This window comes from Photinus pyralis, unplaced genomic scaffold (genome assembly GCF_008802855.1).
Source record: "Photinus pyralis isolate 1611_PpyrPB1 unplaced genomic scaffold, Ppyr1.3 Ppyr1.4_LG8, whole genome shotgun sequence".
Taxonomy (NCBI): domain Eukaryota; kingdom Metazoa; phylum Arthropoda; class Insecta; order Coleoptera; family Lampyridae; genus Photinus; species Photinus pyralis.
Genome location: NW_022170819.1, coordinates 4,586,871 through 4,602,093, shown reverse-complemented (window position 1 = coordinate 4,602,093; position 15,223 = coordinate 4,586,871). Strand labels below are relative to the sequence as shown.

General features: G+C 37.2%; 1 protein-coding gene across 1 annotated transcript; it reads left to right on the top strand.

Moving 5' to 3' along the window:
- The first annotated feature begins 779 nt into the window (after positions 1-779).
- On the top strand, positions 780-6,874 carry LOC116178323 (tight junction protein ZO-1-like). Its single transcript, XM_031497787.1, has 13 exons — positions 780-824; positions 869-1,040; positions 1,092-1,314; positions 1,365-1,542; positions 1,743-1,967; positions 3,445-3,669; positions 3,717-4,117; positions 4,467-4,639; positions 4,706-4,934; positions 4,981-5,049; positions 5,100-5,391; positions 6,432-6,778; positions 6,835-6,874. Exons 1-13 carry the CDS (start codon positions 780-782, stop codon positions 6,857-6,859), a joined length of 2,604 nt encoding a protein of 867 aa, XP_031353647.1. The 3' UTR covers positions 6,860-6,874.
- Positions 6,875-15,223: the final 8,349 nt, after the last annotated feature.

Sequence of the window (15,223 nt, the reverse complement as noted above, 5' to 3'; positions counted from 1 at the left end):
CAGAGAAATAAAATGAAATAGTCCAGAAAACGAAAGTGACGTCATTGCTCTCATAGTCTTATGAACCTCTAGAATCTACGGATTTCCCACCCGGCCGTTTTACTTGATAGATAACGATAAAAATTAAAATTCAAATTAATTAACAGCGCTTCTTATAAGACCACTCACGACTTAATCGGATGCCGCTTACTGCAACTCATTTAATTAACCATGGTTAATTAGTCTTACTTGTTTTGCCAAGATAAGAATTTTTAAATCGGTCATCTAGTTAACACTTATTGCTACATGGAATTTCAGATCAAGCGGCTGAACACTTATATACGGCAATTGGTTTCCTTATCAGCGGCTAAGACGGCACTAGAAATTAAAGCAAGTAATTCTGCCTTCCGTCTCAAAAAAAAATAGTTCCGGAACAACACTTTTAATAACGAAGTGCCTTTAGATATCAGGTGTTCAATAAAGCTGGTAGTCATCTATGTACAGCGTGTTCATAAATTTCGGTCTGAGAACTGAGTGCTTCGTTACCTACGCACACATGGCGGGGGGGGTAAAGAATATTATGCTTATCATTGTCTTTAGGTTTTCACGTTCCCAGCATTTGTGAAGTTAAACAAGGAAGGATCGTTGTGTACCGCACTGTACTGGGTCGATCTAATATCAGAGCTATGACGTCACATAGTTTGTGCTTTGAATTCAAACTTCCCATTGGATTTTCTTTTAAAAACTCGCATACTTTTTGACAAATGTAATGAATCATTTGTTAATGCTTTATCTAAAACATGGGTAACATAAGGTTAATGATAGGCATCAGTGCTATCGCAAGTGTTAGGTCCGCTGCAAACACAATACACACTTGTATGTATTACAGGAGCATTGGGACGATATTTTATTCTCCGACACCGTATCAAAATTCCCCGCCTACGAGCGGGTCGTACTAAAACACCCGGGTTTCACGCGACCCGTCATTCTCTTCGGACCAATCGCGGACGTGGCCAGGGATAAGCTTCTGAAAGATTTTCCCGACAAGTTCATTTCGCCGCGTAAGTTTCAATTTTGAAATGTCGCCCCCTATTGGCTGATATTTATTTTAGAGCTCGATAGCAATTTGGACGATTCAAAACCGCAAAAGATGTCCTCCAACATTATTCGACTGTCCGCAATTCGCGAGGTGATCTCTACTGGAAAACACGCGCTTCTCGACATCACGCCGAATACCGTCGAGCGGTTGAACTACGCCCAGCTGTATCCGGTCGTCGTGTTCTTCAAGGCGGAAAGTAAGATAATCATAAAACAAATGCGGCAAGGTTTACCAAAGTGAGTTGACGGTTGTGTAGAGGGCGCGCTAATCTGTTCGTTTGCTGTAGGTCGGCGCACAAAAGTTCCAAGAAGCTTTTGGAGCAGTGCCAAAAGCTGGATAAGGTGTGGAATCACATATTCTGCTCGACGATAACCCTAAACGATAACACTGACAATTGGTACAGAAAAGTACGCGAGATAATCGACAAGCAACAAAGCGGTGCGGTTTGGATGAGCGAAACTAAGGTTTGTACTTGGATGCATTTATAGCGTACATTCAAATCAAGAATCCCATTAGCACCAAAACAATACACTTTTACGTCCTTGTTTAGTTTTCGAGTCATTCTAATGGCACTAATGTGATTCTTACTTTGAATGGAAGCTATAACTTGAAATGGACAATACCAAACTCTTCCGGTGGTGGTAATTTCTTATTTCTTTTTCAGCTGGGCATTGACTTATTTACAGATTTCTATTTTCCCATCGCTTACCTCTCGACGCGAAGTAGCAATTCCCTACCCAGTCGTCAACGTTCCAAACCCAAAAAGCACTCCAAACGCGCCCCCCTCTCAATGTACAGCAACCCCCAATACCTACCCGTTTCCAAACCTCTGTATCACGTGCCTAGCGAATGCAGCGTATGCAATCATCATTACGCGAACGAATATTATGCAAGTAGAACTTATGAGTGCTTGAACGCTGATAAACGTGTGCCAGACGCTTACTCGGTTAATCTGTTCGATAACCGTGTGCATGCCGCCAGTGAGTTTCTTAACGACAATAATAATTTTAACGATGTCGGTATTCCAATCGTTGAAATCGAAGAGGGTCCGCCTCTTTTGCCTCGGCCGATTGATTTTAATGTGCAAAATTTGACTATTACGGAGGAAGTGTTTGGGGAAATTTAATTGTTTCATTCTATTTATTTGTTTGTGTATTTTTAGAAACGTTTTAAAATTTATTATTTAACAGTAGTTGGGTGCATTTCATCCTATCAGTGGCGTTTGAGATATCCGCTGAATTTCTAACAGTAGAAGAAAAGTAGGCAAATGCAAATTCTGTCTTCTTGGTTTTCTTGTAGAAAGTTCAAATTCAAAATTCAAAAAACCGCCAATACAAAAGGATTTACTGGTAAAATCTTTAAGTCGCCTAGATCTTAACGAACATAGTTAGAAACAATGGTCATCAATCAGATACATAATTACATTTAGTAGATAGATATTATAACTAGTACTGAAAGACAGTTTATTGTGTCAATCAGTGGAAAATTTAGGTTGATTACTGGTCATAATAGCAAAACAAACATTTTTTCGCCTACTTTCGGAGTAAAATGTAATTTTCGGTCTACTACTAGCGAACGTATAAATGGCATTACTCGGCACCGATTGGCCACGAAAACGCAGACTGGTATTAGGGGTTGAAATGGCCGGCGGTTTGCAGAACCAACGTTGGAGACTCAATCGCCTCACTGATAGAATGATAAAATCTTTATTATAGTAGTTCCGCCTAGGTCGGCTTACTGTCAGCAGCAGTAAACATTTTACAACCTACCTAAACCAGTGTAACTTTCTTTGAAACACTTCAATGCATATTCATGAAGTGATACAATTAAAATGAGTCAATTATAAGAGGAGGAATTAATTAATTCTTTCTTTCTTAGTGACTGCCTTCCCGAGCGCTTTCTTTACAAGTTAAATATCCATTTCGGTTTTTATTTATTACTTCCTGGAAACAACGAAACGTGCCCAAGCATTTCTGTTTGTTCAATCAGTCCCGTGTTCAAGTTTTGTTTATGTGACAAGTTCTGAAAATGTATAGTATTGCAACTGCGTCAAATAAATATCGTCCGTTTATAAGGTGACCCATATTATTATTTAGAAGAGGTTTTGCATCTTGTTATTTTTTGAGCGTAAAGTAACAATCTTGATATTGTCATTTTTGTACATAAAAAGGTTAACAGCTCATGAAGATCGAGACCAACTTATTACATAGTACAATTTGCATTACCATTTAAAATGTCCTAATTCCTAATGATACTGTGAAATTTGTTCTGCTTTCTCAATGCTCTCCACTAATTTTTGACAATAACCTTCTTGTTTCCAATGTATTAACAAGCATTTGTGATGTGTATCGTAATATATTTTTTAGCCTGAAGAATCATTATCCGATGACTTCCTATTCCCAATGTCATCGCTGCGTTTATCGTACGCGAGCTCGCCGGAAAGCGATCTTGAGCACAGCCCGGGCCCGCCCGTATCGACGGGACTGTCCGGCGGCGGTAACGGCAATGCGGGAAGACTCACAAAGGCCAGTTCGGATCCGAGCGTTGTTATGCCGGACAGTAGCACAACCGATGTCTTACCACCGTATCAAGTACGTGTACCGAAACGGCGTTGCCAAATTAATTTAATCTGTTTCAGCCCACTTACGATACACGATACGGATTCGGAAATCAAAGCAATTCGGAATCGCAGCTTCCCCCCAGTACCCCGCCCAATCCGACGAATCAAGGCCCGAACCTAACTCCCGAGGTGCCAGGAAATTTGGACCCTCAAAATCCCTACAAGCAGAGTGGTTTATATTCCCACTCCAATGATTACTCGAAGGAACCGCGGAATGACTACATCAAAGAAGGCCATAAGAGACAAAGTAGTACTTTACATGGGATGTTCAATCATTCGAAGGGGAATAGCTTAAACGAACAGAACCCACGCAGTCCGAAAGATGAACGTATGTACGCCACCGCGCCGGATCTGCCGCCGCGGGTCGACCGAGCGGTAAAACCAATTGGACTTTTGGTTACACCGACAAAGACTAATGGGTAGGTACTATTGCTTTATCCTATCTTTCTTGACCTTCCTCTACTTTTTACTCGGTGTATCTCCAGATTGTGATTATGCAAAAGAATAAAATGCCAATGATCCGCTGTGTTGATATTCATTTTTCCCAATTTATTAAAATGCACTGATTACTTGTCTTGAAAATTTCCTGCCATATGCCGTTGTATACAAAATTTTCAATGCGTTATCCAATGACGCACTCGCTTTCCCCAATTCTTGTTATAGATTGTTATCGCCAGACATGCTTTTCTTCATGTTCGCTATGAAGCGGTATAAATGTTCCTATGTTGCAAATACAATTGTTTTATTAATTTGTTAATACTTTTCTAGCCGATCCGCCCACGAACGCTTGTTTGGGACGAAGCCTCTCCAACAAAGCGATAGTAACGAGCAAAATAATAACGCGGAAAGCTTTAATAATAAATTAGGCTCGTTGGAAAGGAGCGTGAATTCGAAATCGGATTCGCTGTCAAGTTACGACTCCTATAAACAGCAACTTCCAGGTAATTCGGGAATAGGCCCGAACGCGCATGATGACTTAAAAACAACTTTATCTAAAATCGACTCAGATAACCCGACAACACCATCAAAGTACCCTGCAAGATGGGATCAAAATAATCACAGACACGATCGGCTGGGCTCCAAGTTAGATCTGAAGTACGCTATGGGGGTCAACAATGTTAACGATCACCCTGACCAAAGTCCGCGTAATTCGCACGAGGTCGATAAAGAGTCCTCACCTCTCGATCACCTCAACCCGCGCATGCTTTCGGAACGAGATCGACAAGAAATGTATAGGTTAGTCTAAAAGAAGCACAGATCATTTGTATACTCTCCGTTTTAGATCGCCAGCAAAACAGAATAGCTTCACCAAGACCTACGTTGAAACTAAGACTGATTATGGAAAGTATAGGTTAGCTTAAAAAGGACCCGTAAGCATGAAATTAACAGCTCATTTTTCAGCCGCAACAACAATTCGCAAGACTACACGCGCACCTCCCATCAAGACTTGACGCAAGCTCAACTAACAGTCCACAACGTGCCTCCCCATCATCACAATCAGGTGAAAAACAACTACCACCACTCCAACGGGTTCGAGCACCAAAATGGCCCCCCAAACGCGTACAAGCCCGTTCCTCCCCCCAAACCCAAAAACTACAAGCCGCCATACAAGAACCAAGGTTACGGACCGAACGATGGCATCCTCCAACCGTCGGTGCCGTACCAGCACGCTAAGAGTTACAGCAATTCGATGGTAAGTGAGGCGCGCGACCATAGCGCCCAGTGACCATAAATTATAACCACCCCCATCGCTTGAGTGAAATTTGAAAACAGCATCAGAATTCACAAACTGGAAGAAATCGAGAAATAAATTTAAAAAAACGTCATAATCGAAAAAGTCAAAGGCAGTACTTTCCGCATAGGTGCACACAAGGTGCTAGAAGCAGAGGGTTGTCTTTGATTACCGGACTCTTACCACACAGGGTTCACATTAAAAGAAGAAAATCAGCCTACAAGCCACGTATACATTAATTTTAAAAAAATCAACCTTTCCCTCGGCTACCGTTACAAATGGATTTATATTGAAATCAGAAAAATGAAGAGAGATTGAAAGACGTATAAAAACATACAGGGTCATCGAAAAATGTGGACGTGATTTTAAACATTAATGTGTACGACTGTAATAAAGATAGTTTAATTTCTTTTTCACAAATAGATAAAGAAAACCTTACAGGCCTTTTTTTACCTAGTTTAATGTTTCTATGTGAACGCTCCTTGTCGTACGACAGACATCTAAACGATAATCCGTCCATGTCCGCTGAATCATTTCATGAGTCACAGTTCTAATGGCAGTGTTGAGTCGCATGTCCCGGATTTTTGCAGCGCAGACAATGGTTTGGATGTCACACCGAAAAGAAATCGCGACTACAGACTGACTGGTCCACAATCGACCGAGGTGGCACATGCGCATGCGTATAGTTGCATCTTCAAGATCAACCTAATGACTACTTAAAACTCGAATATTCCGTCTGTATTAACGTTCGTTGCGCTGAAATCGCTCCAATAATACTTTAAATTAAAATCGAGTCCACCTTTTTCGATGACTGTACAAAATAACAAGTATAATAACTTGACTAACAAGTAAGACATGGAAAAGCCATATAACTTTACACATTTTGACGTTTTCATTTTTTAAACTCAAAAATCCAAAAAACATTTCTGATTTTATATTATGGTCATTGTGCAGTATGGTTTGGACTCCTTGTGAACGCTTTTCATTAACGTTGTTCTTAGCAAGATCAGCGGTCGCCCACAATGAACAGCAAACACGACTATTACTACAACATGCCGCCCGCGAACAACTGGCACACCGAAACCGCGGTCAGATACAACTCGTCCGTGCACGGACCGTACGATATGGCGCCGCCGTACGACTCGCATCGTCACACGAACATATCGTACGCGTCGCGCAGCGAAATAACGCCGATCTCGCAGCGCGACAACTCGTACAGCATGGAGAGCGCGGACGTCGTCGAGGCGAGACTACCCGAACGCCACAACATCGTCGACCTGCAAGGCTCGCGGGAGCAGAGGGGGTCGGCGTTCGAGCTCTACCGTAAACCCATGCATCACAACATGAGGTTAGTCAGTTTCGCTCTTTGAATGTGTACACTGGTATTGATTATTTTTTATGTAGGATACTGTATTCTTTAGACGTTTGAAGTAGATTGGTATGTTGTGTGGAGTGGTTTTTTTTCTGCTTGCTTTTTTCGTGTTCAATCATTGATTTTACTTAATTTCAGCTAATCTGATTAACACTAATTGCTATTACCTTACAAATTGTTTTAATTATCCAGTTTGTCATTGTATAGATAAAATTTTCGTTTTTTAAATGTGACCAAGGGTAGATCCTTAATCATGAGAAATTTCTTGATCCTCGCACATGAAACTACACCAAAAAGAATATTATATTTATGAATTTAACAAAAGGTTACAACATTAACATATTGCAAATAAAATTGTTTAAAAAACAATTTTTTTAAAAATTAAAAAAAAAATTCCGTATACTTAAAATATAAAAAATTTCATTAAATGCTATCTGTGGCGGTAGATTGCTTAAAATACAAGCCGTATTTCCCTGCTGAACAGCTAAACTGAATCTTTGTTTTAAAAATTCAAAACAACGTTTTTCTTGTGTTTTTTCAAAAATTGTTTTACTAATTTCTGAAGTAAACTGTTCAGAGAACATAAAAAGATGTAGGACAAACTGGAGGCTCAAGTTTGAGACTTGTTAAAAAAATAACTGTTTGGCAGATATGAATGGAATTGGTGTGAAATGAAAGCCTATACAGGGTGGTGTTTTTACGTGGACCATTAGAAGTATCTTAGGAACGGTTTGGAATTTTGATTCGGAACCCATACGGTTGTATCAGAACGATACCGGAACTTTTTTATTTCAAATGGCACTATCTTTTCTGATGACATTTTTGAATTCCTCATAAAAAATCAGTATGATTTTGTTAATATGACGCTGTCTAACTGACATGGTTTCGAAGTTATTTGACAGAACCGATTATGGAATATTAATTTTCAGATGCGTACTTTTTAAATCTGCTAGATTCTAGAACCACTCCAATATTTTTTACTTTGTCTTGAACATGTAACGCAGTTCTACAGCATCCTTATACCTATTATATTATACAGGGTGTCAATTTTAAAACTTGCAGTCGGACATAGTTTCCAAACTAAAGAAGATATTGAAAATCGCGCAAAACCGTTTCGGGGGTATCGAGGGGGAACCAGAATGACGTTATGAGTGACAACCCCCCAGCCGCCCCTCTTCAAAAAAAAAAAATTATTACTTCTAATAGGTATATACTTTTTCCAAACAACATAGATAGCGATTTTAAAGGATTAATGTATAATCCATGTGCGTATTGATGTTGTAGACATTTGTAAAAATTCGAGATGTATAATATAAATAATAGTGGACCTAGAATACAGCCTTGTGGGACCCCCCAGCAAATCGGTAGTATAGCAGATTTATTATGTAGTACCAGTTGCTTACGATTTTTAAGATAATGTACTTGCACCGAGCTTAATCTGACATAATAATAATAAACTTATTAAAATTTCACGACTAATGGTGTCGAAGGCGTTGGAAAGGTCAAGCGTTACTATTAGAGAGAGTTTATTTTTATCAGTAGGTGCGAATATATCATCCGTTAAGTTTATCAATGCCGTGGCACAACTGTGACCTTTTCTAAAACTAGCCTGTGGGTAGTTAAGAGGTTGAGAAAACGCGAGTGCGATAAGAACTGTAAATTTTCCATTCCGTTTATAACTGATGTGTCACGCGGTTTTACGTTCACAAAGATTAGGAATAAAAATAAATTAAAATCATATTGACGTATTACTCGAATATATGTCTAATTAAGTGGGCTGTTAATGTAATTCCATGATTGCCATGTCGATTGACGTCGGCTATTAAAACTCACCCTCTTTGTAAATAAAACGGTTTCGGTTGAAAAAGATAACACACCGTCCATTCAATGGCTTGTTGCAAAAGTAGAAGAAAAGTTGGTAGGTGCAAAATTCAAATCTAGTAAAGCCCAGTATAAAGAATGTAAAAAAGTTGTTTTCGTGGATGAATAGAAAGCATCTTACATACAAAGTTTTAAATCCATCGACGATGCTGGCATATACGAAGGAAATTTCAAAGGTATCTTCTATCCTTTGGTGCATTCATTCAAAACTTCAAACAATACATTACAGCGGGTGATGCGCAACAAGAAAAGGGACCCTTTGTTTTCCTTTTCTACAACTATGTACGCGATAGAGTACCCATTGGTATACTAACAATGCTGTGATTAACAAATGGGACAGATTTGGCCGCATAGCCCAAATTACACACGTGTGTGAAAGCTTTAAACAAAGGGTAGGTACAAGTAAAAGAAATCTTTTGCATTTACAGAAATAAGTCATAGTTCAAGTAACACTACTTAGCAACCTTTAAAGCACATCCGATTTGGCACGCATTTGAGTGTGCAAAACGGAGATTTTGATTCAGGTATAGTCAATAAAACTATTAAGTAATTACATCAATAGCACTCTAAGTAAATAGCCTACATCAAAATAAAATAAATGAAGGTGTACGTTTTTTATTAAACCTGGAAGACAAAACGAAATTAGAAGTAAAAAATATTTCAAAATGTTCGCCATTAACTGTAAGGCAGTGGCCTAACCTATCCATTGCTATTTAAAAAAATTCAATTGTTTTTCATTACTCATTTGTTTTCTAAAATAAAAACAACTGAACGGTGTCTTATTATGAGAAATAAAATATTAAACAACTTAATATAGGAAAATTTCGTATACAGCCGTTATTTAGCGATATTCCATACATAATGAGCACCCTGTATATTATTATCATTTTCATTATCTTGACTACCTGCAATAGGTACATAGAATAGGTATAAGAAAGGTCTAGAAATGACAGAAATCTGCGTTTTGGATCCCTAATCATCAGTCCGCTTATTTTCTGCGAAACCACTAAATCGCGTTCTAGCGCGTGAGATGAAAAACTGAAAGGTTTTCGAAAATGTGCTTATTATTTTTATTTATTAAATCAATTAAACGTTATGCTACCAAATTATACTGTGAGAACAAATAAAGCAAAAACACTAATAATAATAATAATAATAATAATAATAATAATTTATTGCCCTACAGATTACAAAATCCAATTACAGGACAATTTAATCAAAATTAAAGTGGTGTACAAAATTTTAGAAGTAAATGACATAAAATATCAAGGATACACGTAAGAAAAAAAAACAAGAAAAATTATACAATAATAATAATACTAATGGAAATTACTAAATAACATTCTAAGCAAAATCAAATACCAATTTCTGCTAGGACGTCGCATAGAGGACTATGATGAATATCAATATGTTTCGATAAACTATTAAAACTTCTAATGGTATGGTATAAAGGCGATTTAATTAACATATTAGTATGGGGAGTAGATTGGTAAAAAGTTACAATATTTCTCGAAGAACGAGATGGTACATGAAAGTTAATAAGTGAAAGTAAATAAGGACAATCAATTAAATTATGTAATAAATTGTACAAAAAAGAGATACAAATTTCACAACGTCTGCGTTCTAGGGATTTAAGGAAAAAACGTGAAAGCAAACGTTGTTGGCTATAACCTCGTGGGGGATACTGATGATCAATTCTATAAACTAATGATTTTAAGAATTTGCGTTGTACATATTCAAGCTTATCTTTCTGGTATTTTACAATGGGATTCCACACTATAGCACAATATTCCAGTCTCGAGCGAACTAAAGAATAGTATAAGGTCTTCAACGTTGTAATATTGGTGAAAGATTTACAATTTCTTAAAATAAAACCAAGGGTCGAGATGGCTTGTTTAGCGGTATTATCAATGTGTTTTGAAAATGTAAGACCAGCATCGAAGGTTACACCTAAATCCTTAATACTATTTGTTTTAACCAGTGTAGCAGTATTAATGTTGTATTCAAAGTCAATGGGCGTGACCCTACGGGAGTAGGTGACTACTGTACATTTATTGATGTTTAATGGTAACCTATTTAAATCACACCACTCACTAAGAATGTCCAGTTGACGTTGAAGGTGCACACAGTCGCGTATAGTTGCAATAGTAGAAAAGATTTTAAAATCGTCAGCAAACAGTAAACTACCACAATTAGTAATTTTTTCCGGCAAATCATTAATAAAAATTAAAAATAAGAGAGGTCCCAAATTGGACCCCTGAGGTACTCCAGAAGTGGCAGTTATATAAGACGAAACGAAATTGTTATAGTAAGTTATCTGTTGGTATCGATTTTGCAAATAGCTCTTAAACAGAAGTTGTAAAGAAACATCAAAACCAAAGTTATCTAATTTTGCTAAGATAATGTCATGAGCAATTGAATCAAAAGCCTTGGCAAAATCAGTGTAGATACAATCTACCTACCCACGATTGTCAAGTACAGTCTCTATAAATTGGGTAATGCAGGTCAGGTTAGTGGCCGTGGATCTGTGCTTCATGAACCCATGTTGAGCTGGAGAGATAAATCTTATCACAGATGGATAAATTCTACCGTATAACACTTTCTCATACACCTTGGCGAAGTTATTTAATATACTTATCGGCCTATAGTTCATTACATCACTGGGATCGCCACTTTTCAATATAGGGCAAATATTAGCAAACTTCCAGATAGAAGGAAATTTGTTGCTATTAAGTGATGCATTGAATATATACACAAGAGGTTCCGAAAACACACTACCACAGTCTCTAATTAAAAAGGCCGGAATATGGTCACAACCAGCTGTGGACGTGTCCTTTAAACTTCTTATAGCCCGTATAACTTCATCATTTGTGATATCCTTAACCCTAATATTAGGTACATATTTATGTGTATAGTATTGGGATACATCTGAGGGGCTTGTAGGCTTATAAACACTACTGAAATATTCGGCAAAAATGTTTACAATCGATTGTGGATCCGTAACTTCATTGTGCAGGTACTTCACTTTACCCGGAATTCTAGAGTAACCACGTTTGGACCGAATAAAGTTCCAAAAATATTTTGGATTACTGGTAACCGAACTCTCCACTTTTAACATGTAAATATTATAAGCAACTTTAATTTGTTTTTTGATTAATTTTCTAAGACGATTATATTCAATTAGGTCCATATGGAGAAGATGTTTTTTATATTTACGTAGATACTTAAATTTAAGTTTAATATTCAATTTTATATCCGGTGTAAACCATTTAGGATAATTAGACGATTTATGTGTCGAAATAGGTACATACAAATCAAATAACGAATAGATAATAGAGTAAAATGTTTCGCAGGCTGCATCAGGGTCGGATAAATGGTGTAAGACGCTCCAGTCAATCTTCAGAAGATCTTCATACAAGCTGATAAAATCTGCGTTTTTGAAATTGTAGCGCCTGATTGTACTATTAACGATGAACTGTGAAGGTCTCTTGTCTATCTTTTGTTCAATTAGTATTTCCAAGGCAGGATGATATCGATCCTCACTTACAATGGGATTTACATCATGTGAAACAGAACAGGTAGTATTGCTTATAACTAAATCAAGTAAGCGATTTTGAATATTTTCAACATTATTGTATTGCTTAAGACCAAAAAATTCAATGAAGTTTTGCAATATTGTTGACTTATTATCCTCAACATGAAAATTGTTAAAATGCGGTATATTGAAGTCTCCTAACAATATGATATTGTTCGCACAATATCCTTGCTGCTCTAAAAGGTTAAGTACCAGTTCATAATCGCTAAACGTTGTAGTAGGGGGTATATACAGTAGAATGACGTATAAGACAGTGTTATTATGGGTAATTTTAATCCCTAGGATATCAACAGCATGTATTGAGTTTGTTATTGAGGACATGTCAATTTGTTCACACAAAAAATTAGATTTCACTGAGATTAGGACACCACCACCCCACTTTTTATTTACTAATTCAAATCTTCTGTCACATCTGAATATCTGAAACTGATTAGAAAAGAGTTCACTATTCATTATGTCTGCACTCAGTGCTGTTTCAACCAGGCAAATAAGATCATAATCGCAGTCTTGAGAATAGGTAAAAAAGCTATCAATTTTACTTCTAACACCACGAACATTTTGAAAATAAAGTTTTAATTGAGGGTTGAGTCTACGCAAAGATTGATTAAAAGACGCCGTATTAACACTATTCACCCTTTCCCTTAGTTTTTTTGACTAACAATTTTAGGGATACCCTGTACATACCGAATTGTCAGATCCTTTTCACCTTTTTGTAGTCTGCTGGAAAGCTCAGATCTCACCACATCTAGATACTTCCGTTGGGACGGAGTTAAGTCGGCGCTAATTGCTATACGCTCAGCGTTATTCTTGAGTTTATATTTGTTCTTTAAAATAGTTCTGGCATCATAAGAGGATTGTAGGACTACTTTAATTGGTCGTATTTTACCCTCAATCCTACTTCGGCCCAATCTGAACACATTTATGTTAGCAGTGTTAACATTTGCAATTTGCTCAAACGTAGTTTTAATTTTATTGGCATCTTCCGTTAAGGCAGTTTCAACATTAAGGGCAGTACTTTCTGGGATATTGAAGACGATGATGTTTGATTCACGGCGCTGGCGATCGGCAATCTCAGAAATAAATTCTTCCTTTTCCGTAAGGGATTGGAATGTATCTGGAGCAGTATAACGATTTTTTAATTCTTCAATTTCCTTCCGCAAGCTGCCAATTAAATCTTTGAGTTCAGTAATTTCCGTTCGTTTTTCCAAACAACTATTACATTTAAATAACAATCGCTTATCTCGCAATTGCATAAGGCGCGCTTCATCTCGCGATAATCGGGCGCACGTTGTATGGAAATGCAGTTTACATTCATCACATGCGACCTCTTTATCAGGGTTTGACAGTGTATTGTTGCAAGCTGGACAGATCACCATTATAAATTAACACAATTATTAGTGGAACACAACAAAATACGTCTGCACACCGCGACCGCGTTCACATAATGATGAAGTAGGTCGATTAGATGATTCAAAACTCGTATTATTACTTATTATTGATAATAATTAGTAGTAATAAATTCAGATGTGTCTTTATATAACCACAGACTTCATTTTATCTTTTTTGTCTGTATATGGCCGCATTACTTTTAAAATACCAGTGAGGTAAGTAAATGTATTTCAATATTTCATTCTAGGTTACTGGGAAAAAGCTTCAGTTTTTATTGTATTATTAGTAAAAGGAAATTGTTCCCCTGTTTACCACTACATCGGAATAATCTTCGAATTAAGGAAACTCCGGGTGCGTAATCTATACAAATGACTTCAATTTTAAACCCGCGCAGAGCTTAAAGTATTTAACCAAGAGAAAAGCTCAGGCACGAATTAAATAAATTCCGGTGGGTTCTTTTGCGAAATAATAATTTCTAGTTTAATGCCGCACTCCCTTGAGCTTGACAGTATGCGGTCTGCGCTGATCACCTGCGGTATTCTCAAAGTGTTATTTATTTGTAGTAATTAGGAGCGGGTGTCGCGGCCACTGACAAAAAAATAATTAATCAAATGGTACGCTGCGTAAGTTTCTAAACCGCTAAAACAGTTATAACTGAAGAGGACGAATGAAGAGAATTTGTTAAACTTCTCTTAATTTGAACTACTTTCGCAATAGGGAATGTGGTATTTGTGGTTTGGAACTTGAAATTACTTAGATGATTTGTCTTGTACTTAATTTTATCGAGACACTCTACGAGAAAGCTTAATAAAACAAAAAGTTGGAAGCACTTACTTTTTCAGTTGTTTTATTGCCACCTCAGCTGCTTCGAAACTTTTTGATTGTTTTTATAGTATGAACGATTTAGTATTTTGAAACATAAACTGCGCCTGTTAGCTTAAAGAATAAGTTTAGCACATGTAAATAAGAGCTTGGCTTGGCATGAGCTCAAAAAGCGTACATTTTATTATTTTGAGCTTTTTTCAGTTTTGATCTTCTGTTAGCTCACAGGATTTTGAGAAAATGCTAAACGCAACAGAGCAATTTAGTAGCGGGGTATTCAGTAAAATTGTGACTTTAAAGCCGAGTTCATCTGTCCAAATTTATCACACGTTAATGACAAAACTTCGCGCTCCCTCCAAAGTTATGCAACTTATAATTGTTTTAAATTCATTACGCACAAAAAATTTGCCTTATACTTTCAAACGACAAACGCGGTAAATACCATTTACGGCGTAAAGGAGATTAGCTTTAATCTCAATTTAAATTCGGTAGCCATCTGCAACATAAACTTAATATTAATTTAAAGCTAAACCAACACGCCGGTACCGATTACTTTCAAGTTGTAATTTAAAGATTCTATAGAAATAATTTAAGATCATTGTTAGTTAGGGCTAACTCTGCGTTATTTGTCAGAAACTTCGAATCTGGCTTTCTTCGACATCACGGCGCTCCGTTTTGCGGTTAAACGCTAAAATATGCAGATTGCACTGGAAGGCTGAACTGAATCTTAATTT